At 64.4% G+C, this 26366-nt stretch overlaps 1 protein-coding gene across 1 annotated transcript in view; it reads right to left on the bottom strand.

Moving 5' to 3' along the window:
- Positions 1 to 1184: 1184 nt before the first annotated feature.
- The window catches only part of TPO (thyroid peroxidase), a 48089-nt gene continuing 22907 nt past the window's right edge, over positions 1185 to 26366 (bottom strand). The window contains 12 exon segments of the mRNA XM_042930349.1: positions 1185 to 1496; positions 5112 to 5235; positions 10316 to 10415; positions 14050 to 14181; positions 17462 to 17632; positions 18271 to 18479; positions 18872 to 18947; positions 18950 to 19108; positions 20416 to 20586; positions 21178 to 21436; positions 23955 to 24473; positions 25539 to 25745. Coding sequence (XP_042786283.1) covers positions 1185 to 1496; positions 5112 to 5235; positions 10316 to 10415; positions 14050 to 14181; positions 17462 to 17632; positions 18271 to 18479; positions 18872 to 18947; positions 18950 to 19108; positions 20416 to 20586; positions 21178 to 21436; positions 23955 to 24473; positions 25539 to 25745 — 2439 coding nt within the window.

Consider the following 26366-nt stretch of genomic DNA (forward strand, 5'->3'; position numbering starts at 1 on the left):
GCCCCAGATGCGAGCCACCCCGACAGGACAGAGCCCAGCACCCGGCCGGCGTCCTGGCCAGGGACGGGGGAGCACACCCGGGTCCTGCTACAGCTCCTGGTAACTGGCACACCGCTCGGGGAGCACTGCAGCCGGAGTCCGGAGCGGGGCTGGAACCCTCAGGACTATTCTCCCAGATACACCTGCCTCCCTCAAGGGCTGTCTGGGGGTAACATGAGGTGCAGTGGGCGCCTGGAGGTCAGGGCGCCCGGAGGTCGGGGCGCCCGGAGGTGGGGGCGCCTGGAGGTGGGGGCGCCTGGAGGTGGGGGAGCCTGGAGGTCGGGGCGCCTGGAGGTCGGGGCGCCTGGAGGTCGGGGCGCCTGGAGGTCGGGGCGTCTGGAGGTCGGGGTGCCTGGAGGTCGGGGCGCCTGGAGGTCGGGGCGTCTGGAGGTCGGGGTGCCTGGAGGTGGGGACGCCTGGGGGTCGGGGTGCCTGGAGGTGGGGGTGCCTGGAGGTGGGGGTGCCTGGAGGTGGGGGTGCCTGGAGGTCGGGGAGCCTGGAGGTCCCGGCGTCTGGAAGTGGGGACGCCTGGGGGTCGGGGTGCCTGGAGGTGGGGGTGCCTGGAGATCAGGGAGCCTGGAGGTGGGGGCGCCTGGAGGTCGGGGTGCCTGGAGGTGGGGGCGCCTGGAGATCAGGGAGCCTGGAGGTGGGGGCGCCTGGAGGTGGGGGCGCCTGGAGGTGGTGGCGCCTGGAGGTCGGGGAGCCTGGAGGTGGGGGTGCCCGGAGGTGGGGGCGCCTGGAGGTCAGGGCGCCTGGAGGTGGGGGCGCCTGGAGATCAGGGAGCCTGGAGGTGGGGGCGCCTGGAGGTCGGGGCGCCTGGAGGTGGTGGCGCCTGGAGGTCGGGGAGCCTGGAGGTGGGGGTGCCCGGAGGTGGGGGCGCCTGGAGGTCAGGGCGCCTGGAGGTGGGGGCGCCTGGAGATCAGGGAGCCTGGAGGTGGGGGCGCCTGGAGGTCGGGGCGCCTGGAGGTGGGGGCGCCTGGAGATCAGGGAGCCTGGAGGTGGGGGCGCCTGGAGGTGGGGGCGCCTGGAGGTCGGGGCGCCTGGAGGTCGGGGCGCCTGGAGGTCGTGGAGCCTGGAGGTGGGGGCGCCTGGAGGTTAGGGTGTGTAGGGGCGTTGGGACATGTGAAGGTCAGGGTGCTCGGAGGTCAGGGGGGCACATTGAGGCACACAGGTGGGGCCACAGGGTCCGCGTGGGCTGGGCCGCTGTCCCTGGCTGGTTTGCCCACAGAGGCCGAGCGGGTCTGGTGCTCCCGCAGCCCCTTTGCGCCCGCAGCCGTCTGGACAGGGTCTGACGCTTTCAAACTCATCGGCTTCACATTTGGGCCCTGACCTGGTTTCAGGCCAAGGCCGGAGCTCCATGCTGAGGACTGGCCCGGGGTCGCCTGTGCCAGGCCGGGGTCCCTCCCGTCGGGGGAGCCCCACTCTGCAAGGGCCACGCCGTCGCTGACACAGCGAGTCTGAGGGAGTGCGTTTCGGGCCCACGGAGCCGGGAAAGCCGTTGCCTGCTGCCTCGGTTTCTCCCTGCTGAGGTGGGGAGGGAGTGAGCTGGGAGAACCTCTGCCCACATCACCTGTGTCCACGGCGAAGGTCAATGTGACAGACGTGCAAACACTCTCTATGTCGTTTGCTAAGGCCTCGATTTTTGTTTTCGGCTGTTTTACCATCAGAACAACCGACACTCGCTGTTCCTTCTGCAGACTGACAACTATTTGCAGAATGCAGTGTTTGCACAACAGGTTCTAAGAGGCCCCTAAGAAAACAGAAGATGTGAAATCCATCAACAATTTTGCTGGAGTGAAATCACAGCCACGACCTTTCTGTTTGCCTCACCAACGGCTTTTTCATCGATTACTCTTTTGCTTTAGACTAGAATGTCTGACCCCCCTTTGGCTGCGGCCAACCCGCCCGGTCCTGGGATGCGGCTGCGACCCTGGGCCCTTCACCCCTGGACGTGCTGCTGTCTGCTGCCTCTGTGCTCCCCGCAGTGTCCCGGTCCCCCTCCCGTCCCCGTGGGCACGTGCTGGCGGAGGCCCTTTCGCTGCGGCCGCTCAGACGCCCCCCGTGCGCTATAACCCTCAGGGCCCAGGTCTGGAAGGAAGTGGGGCCCCTGGCCCCCCCCATCCACCCGTGGCACTGGTGTCCCTGCAGGGCTCACCCCAACGTCGACGGGCAGGAAAACGGAGGCTCCCGTAATGCAGACACTCCCTGTCCCCTAAGGAATGCGCTGCCCTGGGTCACCTTAGGCGGCCCCCACCCGGCCCCTCCCGAGGCGATTAGCTCCATCCGTGCCTGGGCCAAACAGGCTCTTCCAACCCCGGGGCTAAGGTGCCGGGTGCCTGGTTGGAAAACAGCAGCCGGGGTGGGTTGCGTTCCCCACGGCACCCGGCAGGCAGAGCCGTCGGCCAAGGAGAACGGGGCATTGGTGGGAAAACTGCTCCAGGCCCTGTCACGAAGCCTGGTCCTGCCCCACGGGGGGCCCTGGTCGGCGGTGAGGCTCGCCCGGGACGGACGTGTGCACCGGAAGGGCCAGTGAGGGGTCGTCGGACCGAGAGCCGTCGGGACCGCGTGAGCTGGGCTCGTCCTTCGGGCTCGTTACTTGTTCATCAGCACCGCCTACGAGGCCGGCCCCACGCGCACAGGCCCCGAGGGGGAAAGCCCAAAACAAGAGCCTGGAGCGGAGGCCGCGCACGAGTCGCGCTGTTGGTGGCTGGCTGGGACCCTGAGGGGCAGCGGACTGTCCATCCGTGTCCACCCATCTCCTTACGGAAACCGCTCGGAGTCAGAGCCTGTCCGGAAGGCTCCGTCCACAGGCCGGGGAGCACGCGGTGTGCAATGTTTGTGGGTCCACTACGCCCCCCACGTCTGATGGTGAGGGGGCTCTGGCCGGGGTGCTTGACTGTGGCTGAATCGTCGTCACTAACTTCATATTAACAGCAATGAGAGTCTGGGGACACAGGAAGACCCAGCACCCGTGGGGAATGACAGGATCTGCGGGTTCCGAACGCCAGGGCCGCAGACGGTCGGCAGTTTCCTTGCCGTGTCCTCCTTCCCGGCACGTCGTGAAGAGGTGTCCAGGAGTGTGTCCCTCAGTCACTAACTCCCCAGGTTCCCGGGCAGGTGCGTCTGTGCTCTTCCCATCTCCCGGCTGGGCCCAGGGGGACTGGCCACCGTGGAGGGACCCAGGCTGCTGCTTGGTCGCTCGGTGTGGAAAAGCAGGGCGATGACAATAGCTGCTTTGTGGGGATGACCGGTGCCCCGACGCCAGCAGGTCCGGGGCCTTAGAGGGCCTCCAGGCTGTTGGCTGAGTGAGGGGAGCTGGGGGCAGGCAGCATGTGTCCAGAGCGGGGCCGGGCCCCAGGACACTGTGCCATCGACCCCTCGGGGGTGAGACAGACCCCGAGAGTCGCCCTGCTTCCAGGCCCACCCGGAGGAGGGCAGCCGGGAGAGGACACAGGCGCGAAGGCCACCTGGGCACAGGACACTGGAAAAACGCACAAGCAGGAAACAGGTGCGCGGGCAGGCAGCGGGGTGGAAGGAAGAAGACAGCAGCCAGGATGAGAGCGGGGGAGACGATGCCTGAACGCAGTGGACACGGCGCCTCCCCGTCTGTCCGGCTGGACGAAGGGGCCGGTGAATCCCCGTCCGGGAGCCCCAGGAGGAGCCGGCAGGCGGGCTCACACACACGCACAGCCAGACGGTTGTCAGGGGAGGATTTATTTGTCCGCCCTTGAGTGTCACTGGACCACAGGCCAGACGGGCCCTGATGTGGAAAACAGCCTCGGGAGTGATTTGGGGAACACGAAACCATTTTGAAGCCTCGAATGCCCCAGTCAGTAAACTGTAGGTCTACTGTCTTGTGTCCCATCACCGTCCCACAAAGGGGCAGCACACGTGTGTGTGACACGCGGCTCTGAGTGTTCAGAAGCAGCTCGCTTCCTGCAGGACGGAAAGGCCCGGGCCGTGTCGTTTCCAGGGTGCCCTTCTGCCCCAGATGCCCCGAGACGGCCGTGCGCTCCCAGGAATCAGCCGGAAGCAAGTTCTCACGCGGGGTTTCCAAGCAGGCGCCTGTGGTTACTACCGGCAGAGGAGGGTCTGCGATCCATAGGCCGGGTCCTGTGGGAGACAAGTCGCACTGAGCACACGGACAGACGGGGGACCCGCGTCGGCCCTCGGGTCTTGGCCGGGCTAATTAGGGGCCCAGGTGTGCAGGGAGCATCTCCAGGGACAGGACAGCGGGCTGTTGCAAGGGCCCGCCAACCGCCTAGGTCTGACAGGTGCAGGGGTGCGAAGTGAGTTTTTAAAAAGTCTTATTTATTTATGTTTATGCAATCTCTACACCCAATGTGGGGGCTCGACCTCATGACCCGAGATCAAGATTCGCACACTCTTCTGACCGAGCTGGACGCCCCTAGAAGTGACTTTTTAATGCATCTGTTGAGGTCACACGTACAGAGTAAAAACAGTAAAAAACAAGTCTAGATGCTACTTACAGCTATTCCATTTTTTTAAAAAGTACATTTAGGGGCACCCGGGGGGGCTCAGTCAGTTAAGCGTCCGACTTGTGCTCAGGTCATGATCTCGCGGTCCGTGAGTTCAGGCCCCACGTTGGGCTCTGTGCAGACAGCTCAGAGCCAGGAGCCCCCTTCGGATTCTGCGTCTCCCTCTCTCTCTGCTCCTCCCCCGCTCACGCTCTGTCTCTCTCTCTTTCAAAAATGAACAAACATTAAAACATTTTTTAAAAGTGCGTGTAGAAGTCAACGTTTCCTTTCAGCTCCTGTTCTTGGCGGCGTCTTGAGCCAGTACCTGGGGTGAACGCCCGCCGTCAGGCCTCAGTTGGCACAACAAAAGCGTTTCACGGCTTCCACTCTGGCTCACTCGTTCTAATTTGCCCTCGCTTTTTAAAAAGTAGGTTAACGTTTCACTAGTTCACATTCTCCTGTAAATGCGGTTTGTGGGAGAAAACACACAGGCAGGTGCAGAATGGGGAGGACCGGGCGCTGTGGGGAGCACCTCCTGGTCGGAACGGAAACACCTGCCACGCGGGGACCCACGATCGCCCGGTGTGCACCCACCTGCCCCGCGCCCCGAGTGCAGGCACCAGGCTGCGCCCCCGTTTCCGGGGATGTTCCAGGACCCGGCAGGCAGGCTCCTCCTGTCTGCACGATGGGCAGTGAGGATTTGCGGCCCGCGTGTGTCCTGTGGACAAGCACACACTGGTTACGACTGTCATTCCTCACAGGGACCCCAAGGGCCCGCCCCACACGCCGTGCTGCCACCGTGACTGGAGGGAGTGTTGGAGCACCGGGGAGCCCCCCTCAACCCCGACCTCTCAGGGGAGGAGCCTGGCGGCATTACTGCGACGAGAACGTTCTCGCACAGCGTGGCCTGTACTGTCCTCGGTCAGACGAGGGACGTCAGGAGGCCACAGAGCGGGGCCAGCGCCAGCCCTGCGGCCGCAGCCACCACACCCGAGCCCGGTGCTGCCACCCCTATCTGACGGCACTTTTAATTCGTGCAGAAACGCGTTCAGAAACTCACAATCCGTACGCGGAAAACTGGGATTACGGGCAAGACCCCCACTCCCACTGACGTTACAATTCTCACGCTCACTGAGGATGCCCTGCGTTTGAACATGACCGTCTCCGACGCGCTGTGTGCGCCTCTCCTGCTGGGGCCAGTCCTGGCCGTGGCCCCCCCCTCACAAAGCAGGGGCGTCCCCAGCGTGGGACCCAACACCCTCCCCAGCAGCCAGGGGCACAGGGGTCACAGGGAAACTAGGAAATGCCACAGGACGAATGGACGTGAGCACAGGACGCACTGGGCCCTCAGGCACAGAGGTGGCCCCAGGAGGAGGGGCCGGTCCCAGTGATGTGCGTCTACGTGGATATGAAGAAAGACGTCAGCCTAACCACCTTGGTTTGCAGCCTGGGGCGCCGGGAAAGGAAGGACCAGTGGCGGCTGAGAGGCAGAAGGACCAGAGACCTGGGCAGACGAGCCTCACAGGCTGTGTGCCTCAACCTCCCCTCCCCCACCACCTCCGCCTCTGCCCGCGGCCCAGCTCTCCCGCCGGGTGGGTGCCCCAGGGGTGTGGGCATGTCCGCCACGGATCTGGGACAGCACAGCACGTGGCCACCACTTGCCAGGAGGGGACATGCTCTCTGGACCCCTCTGTCTGGGATGTGTGGCTGCAGGCGTGGGACAGCCCCCTGTCCAAACCGCACGTCCCACGGAGACAGGCCCGCTCCCAGAGACACCCTCTCGCCGGCACCTGCCCCGGGCCCCCGGGCGTTCCGCCTCCCCGTTTGCCAGCCTTCTGTTTGTGTCCTGTGTTTATCCTGCCATTTCCACTGGAGCTCCGGTCCCACAACCCATTTCTGCCTAACAGCGCTGGGCATGCGGGCAGCCGTGAAGGCCTCAAGGGACAAGGCGGTGGTGGGTTCGGTTCACACGGTCCTTTCGTTAGAAGGTCGCTGCGGTCACCTCAGAGTGGGAACATGCGTGTGCACGCGTGTGCAGAACACTCACACCCCCCGACGGCCACACACAGGCCACCACACCAACTCCCTTCGTCAGACCTCATGTTCTCGGAACGAGTAGTTTCACAAACAGGTTTTCAGGGGAAGAAAAACAGAATTTTCTGCGGACAGAGCATTAGAACGGACTGTTTCCCTTTCCATCCTCCTTTTTGTTTGTCACGGAATTATGATCCCAACGCGTTCCGTAAGGAGCGAGCGGGAAGCTGGCTCATGGGTCCTGCTCCCGGGACGTGGGGGCAGACGGGACTGGTGAGGCGGCGGGAGGTGGGTGCGGGCTCGGAGAGACAGGAGCGTGAGGCTGTGAACGCGGCTTTCCGAGCCCAGCCTCCTCCTGTGGCGGGCGGGTCCCCAGGACCTGAGCGAGAGCGTGGGGAGTGTCGACCATCCGGGAGGAAGGAAGTGTCGCTGATGGTGAGTCAGTGAGGACTCAGCAGGACATTCGGACACGTCCTCCACCCGCCAGCTGTGCCCGGCGCATGGCAGCCCGTCACTCCTGCGGTCACTTATGATGTCTCCAGGACTCAGGACATGACAGCAACAAGCCTTGGGGGTCCACCCTCCCTGGGGTAGCGTGGGTGAAGGCGTCTGGTCTCCTGGAAGGAAAGCTCTGGGAAGCCGGCTGGGCACTTATTCCCGCTGGGTCCCCTGTGCCCGGACTGCAGAGGGCCCAGGGGAGTGCGGGACAGAGAGGGAGCGTCGGATTCGGCCCCTGGCCCGGCTGGAGCGGAGGCAAGGAGGCCCCGTGCCTACACCCTCTGGGAAGTCACTGAATTTGCTCCGTGGGGAGCAGAGGCCAAGACAGGAGGACAGGCGTCCCAGGCGTGTGGCCAGCCGCCACACGCGACACTCGCTCAAACCACGCAGCATGCTGGAGGGCGCCAGGCGAGGCCACCCAGCCTGGCGGCGGGGGTTGGGCGGGAAGCAGGGGCCCAGGTGCCAGGCGATTGTGGATCGTGCACACAGAGCCGTCCGTGTGGGCACAGCCAGACTCTCCCTCTCCCCCCGCTGAGCGCCCGCTAACCAGACGTCGCAGGAGGGCTGCCCACCAGGAGCTGAGCCCCCTCCCTCTGTTCCCTGTGTGGGTTCAAATCCAGAGGACAAACTCCCCCTTTCCAAGCCTCCCCGCCTCGCAGGGAGGACCGAAAACTGGAAAATTCAAGCTGTCGACCAAAGCAGTTTCAGGTAAAAGGTGAAAGGCCTTCGGGGCGTGGAGGGGAGTGGACCCCGCAAGTGGAAAGGGCGCTTCTGGGCGTGGCAGGTCTGCACCCCCTCGTGGCCCAGGGTGTGGCTGCCCGGTCCCCACGGCGACCCCGGCCGCGGTCTGAGCCCGTTTCCTGCGTGAACTGCCGTCCTGTTTGCAAGTCAGCATCCGCCTCGAGCCGCTCGGCCGAGTGATCTCAGGTGTTCTCCCGGCTGCAGTCGGCCGTCAGGCTCGGGGGATGCTTCCCCCCAGACTTCCCCGGAAAGGTGTTCGTGGGGCCGACGGCTCTCAGTTTCTTGGTGTGGGGGCTACGGGCGTAACCCAGTGACCAGGGCCGGTGTCTTAACGGCGATGTTCGCAAACACAAAATCGCACGTTCGCGCTCAATTACGGAACGTCGGCTGCTCGCCGCGTGACACTTGGCAGGTCGGGAGCGGCGCCCAGCCCGTCTGGCGGTGTTTGCTGACGGGCCCTCGAGTTTCTACTGCTCCGCTGACTTAGCGGCTCGCTGCGGGGGTACTGACGCCAGCGTCCGCGCCTCTAAGAGCAAGTGATTCTCACAACAGGTTCCCGCCCCCGCTGTCCTACACCTGGAGACGCTCCGTGGACCCGACTCCAGGGACTCCCCGCCAGGTAAGCGGGGGGTGGGGGGCGGTGAGCGGTCCGTGACCAGTCAGAACAGCCCTGAGGGTGCGACCACAGTCGGGCCAGAGTCAACTAGGAGGAGGCAGGGGCAGGAGGACAGGCCCCGGCCCCGCGCAGCCCCCTGGGTTCCCGCGGCTACTCCACGGCCGACCAGCCTGGACAAGTGACACATTCCGGAAACGGACAGACCGACACTATCATACGAGTTTCTGGGGCTTCAGTAACACTGTGCTGCGGCCTGGGGACTGGGCAACGGGAATCTGTTCTCTCCCTGTTCTGCAGTGTAGACACCCGAGGTCATAATGTCGGCAGGGCTGGTGAGGGACCATCCGCTCCAACCTCTGGAGAGGCTGGAGAGCCTTGGCTTGTAGACGCCCCGATCTCTGCCCTCGTCTCCACCCGGCCTCTCTCTGTGTGCGTCCTTGTCCCCATCCCCCTTCTGTGAGGACGGCAGTCCTGCTGGGTTGGGACCACCCACTGCAGCATGAGCTCATCTCAACTAGTTTCATCCACAGCCACCCCGCTTCCACATGTGGTCACGTTCCGAGACACCGGAGGTTGGGTCTTCAGCGTGTGACCCCGGGGGACGCACGTCAGCCTATGACAAAGACTCAGGCGACCGACAGAGAAGTTAGACGAGGTAGCAGCTAAATTTACCGGCCCGCGTGACCCGTGATGTCTGGTCTTCCTGTTCACGGTGACCCGAAGGAATCCCTCGCGGTATCGTCTGAACCGCGGCAAACGTTAGTTCTGTCGGACGTTACGAATCTGCTGCAAAGCGTGTCCTTTAAAAACCACTTACCAGACACACAGTGAACTCTTCAGGGACAGAAGTCGAGGCACAGGTGGTCTTGGAGCTTAAAGGATATGGTGCCGGGTCTACCAGAGCATCTCGGCGGGGGGATGGGCGGAGGGGGGCCATCACGCTAGGGGGGGCTTCACCTCAGCTGCCCGGGACAGAAGCAGGGCTGTGGCTGGCCTTGGTCGGTGACACCCGTGGAGCATAGCAGTGGCCTCACAACGGTGACCCCTGTCTGCCGTGGCTATGAGGTTTGGCTGTTTAAAACCTGCTTCTGCAGGGTGTAGGAACACGGGGAGATGTCCCTCTTCAGGTCAGGGGCAGGCGTCTCTGAACGTGGCGGGACGTGGCAGGAGCCACGGAGGCGCCGACGCGTGGAGGTCACCGCATCGCTGGAAGACGGGAGGGACGCAGAGCAACGCGGGAGCCGCGGGGGCCGTGGGGCCAGGCCTCGGGGGCCACAGGGCGAGCGGCAGGAGGGACAGACCGCGGGAGGCTGTGGTGGACGAGGTGCGGCAGACGCGGGTGTGGAGGGGGCGGCCAGACGGCACGAGCAACGGCTTCGTGCATTTTACGCACGTGAGAAACTTCAGCAAGAGTCTGAGCTTGACTCCTGAGAGCTGCTAGTGAGAGCGGCTCAGGGGCGCGGACCCGTCCGCCGCACAGACGCCCAGATCTGCCTCTGAGGCCCCACCACGCTGCCAGGTTCGGCGTAAAAGTCCAACTTCCCAACTTCCCAGGAGTCGGCCCTGGAGTGGCGGACGTGGCTGAAGACAGGACCCTTGTTCTCTGAGAAACCAGGGGCGGGGGGCGAATCTCGGCTCCCGAGAGAGCATCCTGCAACCTTGTAAGGTTCCCAGAACCCCATCCCCGGGGTCTCCGCCCACAGACACCTGACTCCCGGGGCGTGAGGGCCATTGTCCCGCTTTCCTTGTTTGAAGCGTCATCAAGAACCAGGAAGTCTAATGCTTTGTACAGAACAGCTCTGGGGACGGAAGGGCTTGGGGCACTGACCCTCTACCCTGGCCCCTGAAACACAGCAGCCTTGCCCGCGGGGAGGAAATGGCCTCCTTCGGCGGAAGAGCGGGGACTTACCACCTGCAAACCACCGTCCAGGTGAGGCCTGCCAGGCCGCCGACGAGCAGGGCACCCAGCGCCACGGAGACCCAGGACGCCTTGGGGAGCCTCCCGGAGTCTGAGGAGAAGGAGCGGGTTAGCGAGCCGGCCTGCCAAGCGTGCGGCCGGTGTGCCCGGGAGCCCGAGCCCACCCTGGTCCCGAGGGGGCCCGCCTCTGCTCGCGACGGCATGGTGCACCTGGGGGCACAAATCTGCCCGAAGCAGCCATTTCCACAGACGGGCTCCCCCCGATGTGAGGTGCAGGGAGAGCTGGGGAGAGCGCAGGGGCGCCTGCCCTTTTCCAGGAAACAGGCCCTCCCGCCAGGACCGACAGGCAGAGACGCGTGAGCCCCGTGGAGAGGTGCTGGGGACCCCGCGTGCTCGTGCTGCGCTCACAGAGGGGCCGAGCGGGCAGGTGGGGGGGGGAGGTGCAATGTGACGCCGCGAGCTCGAGCCCTCGGTGCCCCTTCTCGCAGAAGCAGGTGGAGGCTGAACTCCGTTCCGTGGTCGGAGCCCCGAGGGGGAGCCGTGGGGCCCCAACACAGCAGGCGCCCCAGCTACGGGCTGGCTGTTCATTCGGCAAAGAAACCGAGCAGGGTTGATGGGTGCAGACCGGAAGGGGCCGTGGCTGGACGGGGGTGAGGAGGGGGCTGCAAGGAGTCGCCGGGGATGTGCAGGGCTCGGTGACGGGACTCGGGAAGTGCCCGGCCCACACCTGACTTCCACCTCCCCATCCCAGAAGCGGGGAGAGAACAGGTGGCCTCTCCAGACCCGTCGCCTCCCGGGTCTCACCACCTGCCCAGGATGTGTCTGCCGGGGGGAGAGGGCGCGGGCGTCTCTGCCCGTCCCCCGCCGGCTCCTGTGTGGGAGCAGGTCCTGTGCCTACGTGTGGGTCATCCCAGGTCTGCTGGGCTCCGTGCCGGCCAAGCAGATACACGGGACCTGTGACTCGTCCGATCCCACTGATTTTTCTAAAATGGCCAAGAATGGACTTCCCAGACGCATCCGCCGTGGTCTGTGGCCTGTCACCTTGCGTCGAGCCAGCTCCTGTGTGGGAGGGGCCCCACCCCACCTGCCTGATGTCCACCCGCCCTCGCCACTGTCCCCAGCCTCAGAGCGGCTGCACGCAGATGGGCCTAAAGAGGTAACTGAGGTCGAACGAGGTCGTGAGGCCGGGCCCCAATCCCGTTGACGGGCGTCCTGTGAGGAAGGGACATCAGGACGCAGACAGCACAGGGAACCAGGTGAGGACCCGGGAGGAGATGCCACGCACGGGCCCGCCGGGGACGGCCCTGCCCACACCCGGATCCCCGACTCAGCCCCCAGGACGGGTGACAGGTCTGCGGTCCGGCCCAGCCCGTGTGTGTTGGATGTCGGGGCCACCAGGCAAGCGAGCACAGGGCCCCGTCCCAGGGCTCCGAGCAAAGCAACCCCGGAGCTAGCTGAGCACGACTGGGTTCCAGATGCCGTCCCAGGATCCGTGCGGCTGCCGCGGGGTCTCCTCTCACCTACCCTGATGCGGGGAAAGCCCGCACACGCGTGTGGCCATTAACGATCGTGCACAAAACGCACCAACACAAGGGTCCTTTGCCCACAACGTGAGCGTGCCCGGTGGCCCAGCTTTCCCGTGGCACCTGGGGTCTCTCAGCCTGTACGTGGTCGTGGACACCGGTGGGCAGTGGGTGTGGCGCAGGGAGCGGGGGGCCGCGTCACGGGGAGGCGAGGGGGGAGCCTCTGGTAGACGGACGTCTGCACTCTGTCCCCACCCACCCAGGACGGGGTAACAACGCCGAGTGACCCAGGTGAGAGTCCGTCTTTCCCGATACCGGGCCCCCGCCTCACCGAACACGTGCGCACGTGGGGTCCTTCCGCCTGAGAGCACACCCTCTGGGACAGGATCGTTCGGAGAGGCTGGCGGGGGGGGGGGGGGGGGGGCGTCCGGAGCAGACAGCTCCTAGCGTGCCGGAGGCAGTCACAGCGGGTCACGTGGGCACACACACACACCCGGCCACGACAGCAGCGGGACGCGTCCCCGTGGGCAGGGCCCAGGCCCGGTGCCCGCGCCGCAGTAAGACCTGCCACGTGGATGTGGCTGTCGGGGACGGAGATCCCTCGGGGTGGCGGGACGGGGGTGTCTCCCGTGGGGGGCCCCCCTCGCCTTGAAAGCGGGGTGCCGGGGCCCCAGAGCGTAGGGACTGGATTTTCCCTGCACCTGCCCCTGACGCCCTCCAGCGGCTGACGCCCCGCCTGCCGCTTCCGGGCCCAGTGAGGCTCCCCGATGGGACCACGCGGTCAGCCGGGCACGTGCGACCAGCGCTCTGCACGGGCGGCGTGTGGGGGCGGGACTGGCTCCTGTCCAGGGGGCCCTTCGAGTCACAGCTTCTCAGACTCGTCCACGGGGCCTCGACCCGCCCGCCCGCACTCAGCCCCTCAGTCGGCCCTCATGACCGGAAACCGTGAGCGCGCCCGCCGCTCGCAGCGAACACACGGGCGCCAGGATGGGCGTCTTGGTCCCAAAGCTGGCCGGGCCCCTGCACCGCCCGCCTGCGGAGCGCCCTAGGCTCCCTGCACATCCCTGTCCCTCGCCCCTCGCGTCCACCTCTGGTCGCAACGCCCACGTCCTGCCGCCACCTCGGCCTGGCCCACGGCAGCCGTCTCCTGGGGCGCAGGTGTGAGGAGGCGTCCCGCCCTCCGACACGGGGACATAAGGGGACAAGGGCCTGCTCCGCGTTGCCCTCACCGCCTCTCCTGTCCCCCCTCCTCCCAATCATCCCCACTGTCTTGCCCCAGGGCCTTGGCACCCGCAGTGCTTTTCCACCCCTCACCTCCGCCTGCACCCCGCTGTGACAGAGACGCTCCCTGAACCCCTGGGCGGGCCAGTGTCCTCACGGACACACCTGCACGTCACGCGCCCCTTTGTGGCACTTACCACGAGGGCGGGCTCTACGCGGCTTGTGAGACTGTGGGTTCGTGCCTTGCTCCCTCCCCTACGGGACTCTGACCCCTCACAAGCCGGGGACGGCAGGGTCCCGCCACCCCGCCACCCTGCGCCTCATGTGGGCGCCCGGGCGGTGCCTGCTGCATGCACTCGGGGACGAGGGTGCCGCCTGGAGTCTGTCTGCAGCGAGGGGCCCCTCCCGCCCCCACACTCGCTGCTTCTGCAGGAACCCCCCAGCCTGACCACGCCCTCCGGCTGCTTCCCCTCCCCCACAGCCCGCACTGTGTGGCCGGGCGTGTTTACAGTTGGGCTCCGTCGGCCTGGTGCCCCGCCCCCACCCGAACAAAATCTGTCCCTGCAGATTCTCCTTCACGGGGGCGAGGCGCCAAGTTAGGAACCTGGATCTGCAACCGAGTGGCTGTGTGACCCCCAGCAAGTCACTGGACCTCTCTGTTCCGTACTGAGAATGAAACGCGATGCCAGCCTCACAGCGGAAGCTCCCGGGAGAGGAGGGACGGTGCCCCCACACTGGAGAGGACAGGAAGGTGTCCCCAGTGCCGGAGAGGACGGGGCGGTGCCCCCACGCTACCTCGCCCTTCACGAGTGTCGTGTCTTTCCCGCAGCCAAGCTGAGGTCGGTACTGGCTGGTCCCCGCTCCCACCCAGAGTCACGGACGCGGCACCGGGAGCGCACACAGGACGTCACGGGACACGCATCTAGCAGGATGACCCTGCGGGCCTCCAGAAGGTGCACTGCAGACGCGCTCGGGACTCACCTACACACGTTGTTCCGTCCTCCCCCGGCACGTACGGCTCTGTGCACTCGCACCGGAAGCTGCCCTTGGTGTTCCGGCACCGGGCCGACGGGTGGCAGGGGGGCTGTGCCGCGTCTTCACACTCGTTCACGTCTGCACAAAGCACACGGAGCTCAGGCGCCGCCTCCTCCCCCGGCCCCCTGTGGCGTCCCCTCCCCAGCTCCGGTCCTCACCCTGGGCGCGACGCAGGCCCCCCAGACTGCTGCCTAGAGGAGACGAGAACCCCTAGTGCCCTGTGGGGCGTGTCCCTCTCGGGGAGCCTCTGTGGGAGCACCTGCTCTCTTCTCGTCCGCCTGTGAGGTCAGCTCAAGGGCCGGTCGGCCACTCTGTGACCACGCTGCCCAGCACGACCAGGCCGTGTGCCGGGCGTGCGGGGCGGGGTTGTTCCTGACACGGAGGTCGAGGGTGCGGGCTCCCCCCAGCTGGGCTCTTCCCACATGTAAACGGGTGTAATTATGCACATCCAAGGGGCCAGGGGTCAGGGCTGCGGTGTGCATCTCGAGGGACATGTTTGCCCAGGTTGGGGACCTGCACCTTCTGCTCTCCCTGCCCCGGGGAAGCCACGGAACGTGTGGGACAGACCCACGCTGGTCTCAGGCTTGCCTAGTCCTAGATTCCTGGACCGTTACCTGCCCGGGTGCGTCTCCCCCTCCCGAGCTCAGGGTGCTGACCCGGGGCTCCCTGTCCAGTAGACACAGGAGCCACGGTTCGTATTCATGGATCACACACCCTCTGGGCAACAACAGAGCAAAGGGCCACAGACACCCCGCGTTTTATCCACTTTGATTCCCGACTTCGAAGCCCTCACGAGAGTCTCATTGCAGTTAATTTCTAGGTTCGCTTTTTCCACCAGCCTTTCGTGTGGATGGGCCGGTGGAAAAGTAGGGCTGAGTGGCGAGGAGAGTGCGTGTCTCGTCTGACCCGGGCACTGCATCCTCAGGAAAGCCTTTCTTTCTTCCCTGCAGCCGTGGCCGCCGTGGTTCACCGAGGACAGAGGTGGCTCTGACGTTCACATCAGTTCACCCCACGAGGAAAAGCACTCTGCACTGTGTTCAAAGGCTGTTTTTTCCTTGACTTAGAAACTCACAGTGCAGGGCACAGATCAGGTGAAAAACACCACGTACAGAAATAGCACATTTCTACCACTGGCTGCACCGCGTCGAGTTTTCCGGAATTTGTTTAAAGATATTGTATCTTAATTGTTAACGCAGGAGGACAAAACACAGGTCGTGTAAATAAAAGGTTAACACCCTCTCCTTCCTCGTCCGGTCTCACTGTGCCAAGTTTGAAACCGAGATTAATGAGTCGTCGTCTTCACGAAGGCATTGGAAGTATTTGCAAACAAGCTCCTCTCGCCCCAAGCGGGTTCCCACTGTGCAGCTGCTCTGTGATGTGCATCTCACCTGGTGCATCTGTGGACAGTATCTCACGTCAGTGGACACACTGCTAATTTATTCAGCACGAGAGTTCCCGGTGTGGATGCACCAAAATCCAACCCGCCGGCTCTGGACTCGCTATGTTGGTAACGCTGGGCATCTGCCTGTGCTTTCGCTGTGCCTGTGACTAACCGGAACGGAGAAGCCACGGAGACGGGTGACCCCCCTCGGTCAGGTCGCCTCTGCAAACGCGGAGTCACAGAAGCCCTTGGTCTGGGGGCAGATGACAAAGCTACTGAGGCGGCCCAGGCAGGGTGAGCGGGGGCGCGGGCCAGCGGGGGGCAGGATCATTAGACCGGGAGCAGGCTTCTGAGAGCCGCCCCGCCCGACCAGGGTCTTGGTATCCGGGCAGGTAGGTCCAGACTCAGGAGCTCTGGGCGCCCGGGGGCGACCGTGAGCCAGGAATTGTGTCCACACGGCAGGCCACGCCCCCCGAAGGCTGCCGGGTTCACCCCACCGGGTTCAGAACCGAGTGACGTTCACTGCTAGGGGTCAGCACGAGCCAGGCATGCGCCGGGCAGACAGCTCATTAAGGAAGAAGAAACACCCGATGGGTGTGAGGCGGGACGTCAGGAATAGAGCTCTGGGGTCACGAGGGCTAACATCCGCCTGAATCCACACGTAAAACGTCTAGGTATTTAGGCAAAAAGGGTGTAACCCACGGCACCGTGGGTTCCTGTGAACCTCGAGGGCAAAGCTCTGGCTTCCCCCCCGACCACGTCCGATGAGGCGCGGGGTGTCCTCCAGCCTCGCCGCTCACGCCCTGCTCGTGCAAATCTGGGCACGGGGGTTTTCCGGTCCAGCCCTGGGCCTGGCGATACGCTCCCCCGAGCCGGCAGGGTCTCACCTGGTTGCTCCTGTTCTGGCGACTGCTCCTCAGGGCTCTCCCTGGACACGACTCTGGGGCCAGCCACCGGGCCCCTCCGGGGACCCCGACCCCTCCCAGATCGCAGCCCCTCCCAGACCCCGGCCCTCGCCAAGCAGGTGCACAGGACCGCACAGCAGCCCGGCCTTGGCGCTCACGGTCTCCGTCAGTCTCTCTTGTGTGACCACCGCAGCCCTCCGGGACAAGACACCGCTGGCCTCCGAGACCGGAGCGGCATCTTCGTCACCGAGGTAAAACGTCCGCAACGTGAACCACTTCTAGCCGAGCGTTTCCGTGGCCGTAAGCTCGCTCTCGCGGCCTCCATCCACCTCCAGAACGCTTTCCTCTTCCTGAACTGAAACTCCTGCGTGGCTGCACCCCTGTGCCCGCTGGGCCGTCAGCAGCTCCCTGCCTGTCGCCAGGCTCCTCCCAGGGCAGTCGTGGCCAAGGTCGTGGGCCGATGAGCGGAGCCTGCGTGCCTCCGGCATCGCTTCCCCGGCCGCCGCGGCCCGGTGGGGTGCACGCACGGTTTGTGGGTCACTTCTCAGCCAGCGGGCCTGCGGTCACCAGGAGTCCCCGGCCTCAGGGACCCACACACAGGCATCCGCTGCAGACGGCCATTCTGCCCGCTCCTCCGCAGGGCCGCTCGGGGACCCTCACCTGCGCTCGCGCCCCTCCCCCCGCACCGCTGCCAGCAGCCAGGCTGGACGAACGGATGGGAGGTGACCTGGGGGCGCCCACATGCCCAGGTGCGCAAGCCGGGCGACAAGTGTGTCCCAGGGCGTTCCGAGAGGAGGCACCTCCCTCCTTCAAGTTTCACTCGAGAATGTGGCTCTAGAACCTTCTCCCGTGAGTCACTGACTTGTCCCTAATACCCGCGTGCCGACGTGACGGTCGCGACGCATCTAGAAAGCGGTCCACGAGGGCACCCCCACCCAGGAGACGCTTTATTTCCCCGCCACCTGGGAGGGTCGTTACGCTCAGAGGCGCCTTTCCAGGAGCCACACTTGTGCTTACTCCCGGTCTGACGGGCACAGATCTGGGGGTGAGGCGGGGGCTGAGGAGCACTGACCTCTGCACACGGGGGGCTGGAAGCGCCCGCCCCGGGGGGAGCAGGCCACCTGCTCCGGGCCGTGCAGCCGAAACCCGTGGTGGCAGGAAAACACCAGCACGCGCTGCCCGGGCTCGCCGCACAGCGCCCAGTCCCCGTTGTCCACTCCGCCCTGGAGGCCACACGCGTCACCTGCACAGGGACGGAAGGCGGGTGCCCTCAGCGCTCACTGCCGGCTCCGCCCCGCCTCCGCCCGCCACTCGGACCCCACGTCCCACGGGTTGGTCCAGCCGCGCACGACCAGGAGCACTGGCTTCAGAGCCAAGCCCACCCGCCTCAGGACGCCGGCTCCGGGCCAGGTCCCCCCCCCCAGGCTCTGCTGCCCCTCGACACGCTGCTCCCTGGTCACCAGACACAGCGATGGCGTCCAGGACGCTGTGCCCACACCTTCCTCCTGCATCAACCCCTCCCTGGGAGGCCTACCCAGCTTTCCTGTCCCCTGGCGCCTCTCAGGGCTCTCACCTCCTGCCTCCTCCTCACCCCCTCACCCCTCACCCCCCTGACCCCCCTCACCTCCCACCTTCCAGCCAGAGACATTTCTGCCACAGTCCAGCGGGCCATGCAGCTTCTTGGCACTGGGCAGAGCTCTGCAGACGGCACCACTGAGGCCCAGCGGACACTTGTGCCCCCAAGGCCCATGCGCTCACCTGTCCGCCTGCCCACCCCGACTCGAGGGTCCCATGTGCAGCTCACGTGTGGGGCGCCCACCTCCCCCATCCTTGCAAATAATGCATGTGCCACGACAGAAGTTAAGAAGGGCTTTACGTCACCTTGAGGAAGGACCTCCCTCCACGCATCCAGGTTCAGGCCTGGAATGTTCTCGCACGACTCAAAGTCCCTCGGGAATCTTCCGACCAGGAAGGCGTCAGGGGGCACGCTGGGGAGACCCGTGTTGTCACAGATGACCCGGGACAGGGAATGCCTGGCCAGCTGGTGCCGCTGGGCCTCCGTGAACACCCCGCTGCTCTCCCACCAGAACCTGCGCGAGAGGAGAGGGCCTGGGACCGGGCGGCCGTTGCGGTCCGCGTGCTTCCAGACTCCTCACGCCCGCCATGCCGGGCCCAGAACCAGGACCCTCGGGGTCCTCGCGGGGCCCAGGCCGAGGCTGAGCCTTCAGAGGGCGCCCTCGCGGGCCTGGGCCTCAGGCCCGGGTTAGCGTCCGTCTGCCCCACTGGGCAGACGTGTCAGAGAACACCCCACGGCGGGCTTCTGGCGCCAGAAACACGCGCTCTCCACGCGAAACCTGCTCACACGTGAGGCCGGGCGGTTGGGACGCATCCGCGGCAGCTCACAGGGTGCTGGCCTGCATGAGCCCCGTCTGGGGTGACCCGGGGCCGCCTCCCGCACGAGGGCCCGGTCGGGTGCACCCACCGGTCTCCGTCCCTCAGGGCCTTCATCTGTCTCCCGATGAGGCAGGCGAACAGCGGCCCCGTGCGCGCCCGGGGAGGAAGGTCTCCGCCAAGCCGCCCAGCCAGACGTCGATGTTGTCCGGGTGACCATACAGGTCCATCATCCGGCCCGCGATGCTGGCGTTGGCAGTGGCCGTGCGCAGGTGGGCGCGGGTCTCCAGTGCGGGCAGGCCGCAGAACCGCCTCCACGCGTTGTAGCCTGCAGGGGGAGGGGCTGTAGCATCCGCCCCGCCTGCCTCACCGCAGCCACCGCTCGCCGGTCCCGTCCAGGACGCCTGGCTACAGAGAACCCACCCCACCACCTGATGTGCCGGAATGTTCCGGCACCGACGTCGGGGCCTTCCTGAAGGGTTAGTTCATAAACCCAGTGGGAGGCACAACAATGCCAGACCCCAGACGCCACGTTTTACTGTGATCATAACTCACCTCCCTGGCCTTTGAGGGGGAGGTAAGAGGGGACACGTGTGGGGGGCTCTGAGCAGGCAGGCCTGGTTTCCCACGGCCGGTCTGTGAGTCCCCAACACACGCAGAGAGGGGACACGTGAGGCGTAGCCCCTGACCCGGAGGGGCTCCCCAGGCACCAGGGGAGGCGTGTCTACACACAGAGACTGGGTGGCAGGCAGCAGGGGCCTTGCGTGGCTACCAAAGGCTGGCCAGACAGCCCAACTATGGGCACCCCAGAGGAAAGGCCATGGAGGGCATCCCAGAGGGTCTCAGGGCTGGGGCGGCGAGGGTTGGGACAGGTAAGGGGCCTGAGTGGGCACGGCAGGTGGGGGTGGGGAGCTAGGAGCCTCCCGGGAAGAGGGTTCCCACCCACACAGTGGCCAGGGAATCAGACTGCTGGGGTGAGACGGCCTGGAGGCAGCAGAAGGCTGTGTGCTGATTGGGACGGTGACAGGGAGGGGGCGGGCAGGACAGCCGCCTCTGACTCCCCTGGAGCTGTGCCTCGTGTGGGCTGCTGGGAGGCCAGACCATCTCCCTCTTCCTCTTTTTAAACCCCCTGCTCCTGCCCCACTGGGAGGCCCCGGGCGCCCTGCGGGCCTGTCCTCTGAGCAAGCTGAATGAGCTCCCAGTGGATGAACGAGGGTGCCTGGAAAGCCCATTTCTTAGAGACTGGAAAAAGGTTGGCAACGCATGTACTTCTGAGAAGACAGGCCCAGGTGGGAGGTGAGCCAGGGAGGAGCCCGGGGAAGTGAGTCTGGGGAGGTGAGCCCAAGGAGGAACCCAGGGAAGAGCCCAAGGAGAGTCGGGGGAGGAGCCCAAGGAGGAGCCCAAGGAGAGTCCGGGGAGGAGCCTGGGGAAATGAGTCTGAGGAGGTGAGCCCAAGGAGGAGCCCAGGGAGGAGCCCAAGGAGAGTCGGGGGAGGAGCCCAAGGAGGAGCCCAAGGAGAGTCCGGGGAGGAGCCTGGGGAAATGAGTCTGAGGAGGTGAGCCCAAGGAGGAGCCCAGGGAGGAGCCCAAGGAGAGTCGGGGGAGGAGCCCGGGGAGGAGCCGGCAGCAGGCAGACCTGGCAGGCCGTGGTCCCGGCCCCGCTGCAGGTTGATGGACGCCAGGTCCAGCATGCCCGAGCTCCCCAGCACGAACAGCCTCTCTGTCAGCTCCTCGTTCATCAGCTGGTCCTGTACCTGCAGCTTGGCTGGTCTCGAGAGAAGGCCCCTCACGAGGGGGTCCAACCCGCCTGTAAAATACACGGAAGAGGCCGAGATTGTCTCATGAGTCCTGGGAAAACCACGGCATCTCCGACGGCCAGCTCTGCTTGTTCTTAACGGATGAGCCCTTCAGGTTCTCGAATTCCCTTCACGTGACTCCGAGGGCTTCCCAGTACTGCTTGGGTTCTGCCGTGTGGGTGGGTCAGCACCTGGCCGGGCCCCCCAGGGGGACTGACTGGTGAGCGTAGAGGGCAGGCTGCAGGCCCAAAGGGGACCCAGAGAAGGAACCAGCAGTCCTGACGTTCTCACGTTGTGCACCAGTGAGGACGGTGTTACTTGTAACGAACGTGTGCTAACGAGGTTTCTACACGAGCTTTGAAACACTAGGTGGAGGGGGGCTGCACCTCAGGTGGCCACCCTGCGGACTCTGAAGAGCTTCAGAATCCGGGAGGAGGTTTTCTGATGAGCGGTGGAGCCTTTAAAAAGCTTCGAGGTGTTGACTTTCCCCGCAAAGGCCGATAACCACACAGAATTCGGCCAAATGTGCTAGGAGCGGAAAGCCTGCCGTCACCACGGGTTTGTGGGCGCCTGTGCCGGGGAGCCTGCGGGAGGGGGCGCACCTTCCTTGAGGACCCTCCAGGGGCTGAAGAAGGCGTCCTGCAGCCGCAGCGGGGGGAGCGCGGGGTGCTCCCGGAAGCTGGCGTCCAGCCGCCGCACCAGCGGGTGCACTGTGGCGTGGCCGAAGCGGAAGGCGGCCGTGGAAAACACGTTGGACACGGTGGGGTCCACGGTGGGGTCATAGCCCTCATAGGGGCCCACGTGCTGCTGGAAGGCCTCGGGGCCCAGGACTTTGGGGATGTAGTCTCGCATGGTGATGATCTACGGAGAAGGGAAAACAGGAGTTTCTGAGCGGGGCGCCTCCAGCAGGGCCCGGGGGCCAGACCGGGGCCACGTCCAGAGACAGGGGAGGACTTCCTCCTGCACATGCCCGGGGGCAGAGGTGTTCCAGGAGGGACGTGCCATCCAGGCAAGGGAACAGGTAACCAGCTGAACGGATGCGAGTAGCGACCTCACAGCTCTGGCATTTACGGGACGGGGCGCGTGTCAGCGACACCCCCAGACACCCCGCAGGGAAGGCCACACAAAACGTGGCTGCACACCACGCAGACACAAGGGCTGTGGCACTGCACCACGCTTCACCCGTGGGCACTCCGGCGACGCCTGAACTCAGAGCGCAAGTCAGAAGTCCAGGCGTTTTGCGGAACCTGAGACCAGAGGCTCAGGATTCAGAGCCGGGAGTTCGAATCCCACCTCCTCCTTCTTAGTTGCGCTACTCTGGGAGGGCCGGGGGCCTCTCTGGACTGGCTTCCTTATCTGGAGAACCTCTTTCGTGGAGTTTCCGTGAGAACAGGAAACAGCCATGGTTTTCTGTGCTGGGTGTGCGGTGTGGTGTCCACGTGGCAGACACGTTACTTACAGAGAGGGTCCGGGGCGCTGCGACTCCCTGCGCGGAAGCGGGAAGGAAACGGCGCGCAAGCCGAGGGCTACGTGGGATTGAAGGGCTCTCGCCGGTTAAAATTTAGGCCGAGAGAAACACCCTGTCGCTCCTTCCCCCCCTGAATTGTGTCTGTCAGGTCGTTAGTTCGTTGTAACAGAAGCACGAAGGCAAGGGGCCGGCAGGGGTCGCCACAGGAGCCGAACCCATGTGTGGGTTTTGTAAATGAGGCCTCGTCCTGATTTGGTCCAACCTGGAAGATGCATCGCTCTAAGGGGACAGGACTGACGCGGCCTGTGACCCTCCCCAGGTGCCCTTCATGATCACGGGACCCAGCGGAGAGACAGGTGCAGCCCCCTGATGGACCAGGTCTCAGCTCGCCCTGCCCTGCAGTAAGGCCTCAAAGTGACTTCTCCACAAGGTTTTTGTTTGTTTGTTCTACACCTGTAGGTTCCCCTCGTGGGAGCCCCTTCCGCGACCTGGGGCAGGGCACACGCCCCCCCCCCCCCCCCCCCCCCCCCCCCCCCCCCCCCCCCGCACAGGGCTGTCTGTCCGGGGCTGAGGGGCCCCCAGGACGCAGCCTATGCCCCTGCAAGGGTTTTACCAACTCTTTCAATGCAACCTATCATTATTTTAAGGTTTCCAAGGCATTTGCAAAAACCCCGAAGAAAAGCTATTGACTGAAGAAAACAGAAGGAAATTTGAAAGTGAAATGTGAGCCTCAGAAACGTTGTAACGTCCTGGGCAGCCGCAGGGAGGGGCTCCGGGGTGATGGGCGGGGCTCTACTTCGCTCTTGCCCTTGGACCTGGACCCCTGCTCATACGGGACAGCTGGGAAACACACCGTCTGTTCCCGCGGAGCGTGCGTTCGGGGAAGGGGCACAGACACGACACGACACAGAAAACAAGGGGACACGCGCCATGGCAGAGCGGGGGCCGGGACGCCCCCGACGGGACCCTGTCTGAGAACTGCTAGACTGCGCCTGCGTCGGAGGCCACTTTGTTCAAGGTGAGAGCGTGTCTGACGGGCTGTTTGACTTTGCCATAAGACGGGGGCGGGTTTCCGGGTCACATTACATTGCCGTCCTCCAAATCTGCCTAAACGCCCCTTCACAGGCCCTACGTGGTTATCACTTCTTTTATTTCGCCGACTGCGTGTTCCCCTCTGTGAATCGGGAACGTGACTCGGAGGTGAGCTGCCCTCCACCGCGTGCGGGTCCACGTAAGCGTGGGCATCAGGTTCCCACGACCGGCTCCACCCTCCAGCACCACCCCCACAGCACCGGGTCTCCCGCGCTCTTACCCCGCCCCCTGCACCAGGGGGCTCCCGCCCTCTACCCCCCGCCCCCGCACCACGGGGCTTCCCCCCCCCCCCCCCCCCCTTACACAAGCACGCAGCTCCTTCCGGAGCTCTACTCCTGCACCACGGGGCTCCCGCCCTCTACCCCCCACCCCTTCCCGCACCACGGGGCTCCCTCCGCTTACACAAGCACGCAGCTCCTTCTGGAGCTCTACTCCTGAACCAACGGGCTCCCGCCCTCTACCCCCTACCCCTCCCCGCACCATGGGGCTCCCCCAGCTTGCACAAGCACGCAGCTCCTTCCAGAGCTCTACTCCTGCACCAACGGGCTCCCGCCCTCTACCCCCCACCCCTCCCCGCACCACGGGGTTCACCCCCGCTTACACAAGCACGCAGCTCCTTCCGGAGCTCTACTCCTGCACCACGGGGCTTCCGCCCTCTACCCCCCACGCCTTCCCGCACCACGGGGCTCCCTCCGCTTACACAAGCACGCAGCTCCTTCCGGAGCTCTACTCCTGAACCACGGGGCTCCCGTGCTCCCCGTCTCCCGCCCAGCTCCCGTTGCTCACGCTAGCAGAGGGCGTCCCAGTGACCTCTCACACCTGGTGCAAGGCGCCCACCACCTTGCGCGCCTCCTGGTAGGCGGTGTTCGCGCTCCAGTGCGCGTTGAGGGCCTTGAGCGCCACGGCCAGGCGGTTGTGCTCCCGCAGCCACAGTGTGTGCAGGGCCGTCAGGGCGGGGACCTCGCTGGCACGGCCGTCCCCGGCCAGGAAGCAAGGCGCCTGGGCCGTCCCGCGGGTCCCGGGCTCGGGCGCGCAGCCCGTGGGCCCAGGCGGCCGCGCGAAGGGCAGGTAGGCGCGGCCGGCGTCCCAGTGGCGCGTGTTGACCCGGAGCAGCCCCTCCGCACTGGTCCAGTTGCGCAGCTGCTTCTCCAAGGCCGGGGAGCTGCCGTACACGGTGGACGCGTCCAGGAAAGAGGTCAGCCCGTTCATCTGCTGTCGCGGGTTCGCCGAGGTCAGGTTGCCAAAGAAGGCGCCTTGGATACCGGTGCCACAGGCCGCGGAGGAGCGGTAAAATGGCAAACAGGACCGGCCTGAGGTCCCCGAGCCGTTGGTGGGTAGCTGCCGGGAAAGGGGAGACCGGGTCACTGGGCCTCTGCAGACACCCTGAAAGCTTTCGGGGGGCCGGGACCCTAGGGCACCGGTGCTGCTGTCTGCCCCGCCCACTCCTGTCTCCTGCCCCGCCCACTTGTCCCCCTCCAGCTCCCCCTTCCTGCCAAGGGTCAGGACATTCGGAGGAGGCTGGAGTTTCCTTAGCTGTGATTGGTGCAGTCCCCATGGTGCCCTTTCACCCCTTCTCCACAATCTTTCCTTTTGGTCTGTTTTGTTTAGATGCCTGGCCTGTTGGGGCCTCCTCTGCAGATGCCCAAAGGGTCCAAACTTCTGGTTCTCTTATCTGGACCTCCCACCAAGCTCGGGCACAGCGTGGCCCCGGAGTGGCTGCTCCAGGAAGGTGTGTGGTACCTAGGGGACGTGGCCCAGACAGTCTGCTCTTGGGTAGAAAGTGCTCCTCCTACCCCCGACCTTTGAGGATGTTTTCCAAAGAGAAGTGATTAAACCCTTACCTGCACTGTCTCTTCCCTTGCTAGTAAGAGAGGAAATTAGCACAATATTTACAGAGACCAGATTTGCAGTATCTGTGGAGGCATTCTGTGCTCCCCCAGCTCTGTACCGTTAGCCCTGCCGGCGTGCCTGCTAGGTGCGCATGCGTGCCCCAGGCTCTACGTCCAGGTGTGCGCCCGCTTTGTTATTTGCAACAGCATTTTAAAACAACAAAGCCTAAAACCACCTAAATGCTCATGAAGAAGCTAATCGTTAGTAAGTTATGACGCACACTGCAGGACTGTCGAAGTCTTAAACAATCACGTTTCTGTCCACTTAATGACACGGGGAGAACTATAACTACTGCTCGGAGACCCACACCAAGTTGGGAGCAACGCACGTAGTGTGACACACGAGCTGTGCGTGAGGCTCCTGTACGCACATAAGGACACGTTATGTACATACACGCACAGGCAATTTCTGGCCGCATCCATAGGTTTTGACCTTTCGTTTTACACTTCTGTTTGATTTTTTAAACGACATCTATTACTTTTGTAACCAATACGAAGAAGTTTAAAATTGTACCTGTATGGGAAAACACGGGTCTTGGTTTTTGCAGGTCAACTGGCAATCAGCTTCTCCCTCAGATGCAACTTTCCTGGTGCTCTGAGGGGTGAATGCGATGTCGTGATCAATATATTGGCCCCACACCATCAGGAGATCAGAATATTGGTCATCTTCCGTGACGGCCTCGTTGGAAACTCGAATAACTTGCCTTGTCACCTCCCGGACCTGGGCGAAAGAGACCAGCTTGTCATGTGGGAAGGCCATCGGCAGAGAAAGAGGACACTGGGGAACCCTGAGGGTCATAGGGCCGTGCTCGTTCACAGGACAGGAGGCTGTGCCCATTCACGGATGGCTGGCGCTCAGAAGTTCGAGTCTGTGGCATTAGGGTGGGTGGACACATCCAGGCTGCCCTCAGCATAATGCATTGGTTTGTGGTGATTGGGGGGGCCTTAGTTAACTGCCCTGAGTCTTAGTTTCATTATCTGTATGTGAGTATGAAATGTTGATATTTCAGGATCATTGTGGGGATTAAATTAGGTAATTTATTACACATCTAGCCATTGGTGTGACAGAGGTCATGACTCAGAGGACAGGGCCGCGGAGGGCTGTTCCCCAGGCCTTGACACCTTTGTGGATGTGATTACTCTAAGGACCACAAGACAGGGGGGGCTACCCTGGGTTTCCAAGTGGATCCGATGCAATCACATGGTTCTTAAAATCGGAGAGCTTCTCCTGACTGTAGGCAGAGGGGATGCAGCTTTTGGGGGGCAAGAGCCAAGGAGGCAGTGTCCCTGGCAGCCAGGGGGCCAAGAAGCGGATCCCCAGCCTCCAGAAGGAACGAAGCCC

Source organism: Panthera leo, chromosome A3 (assembly GCF_018350215.1).
Source record: "Panthera leo isolate Ple1 chromosome A3, P.leo_Ple1_pat1.1, whole genome shotgun sequence".
Classification (NCBI taxonomy): Eukaryota; Metazoa; Chordata; class Mammalia; order Carnivora; family Felidae; genus Panthera; species Panthera leo.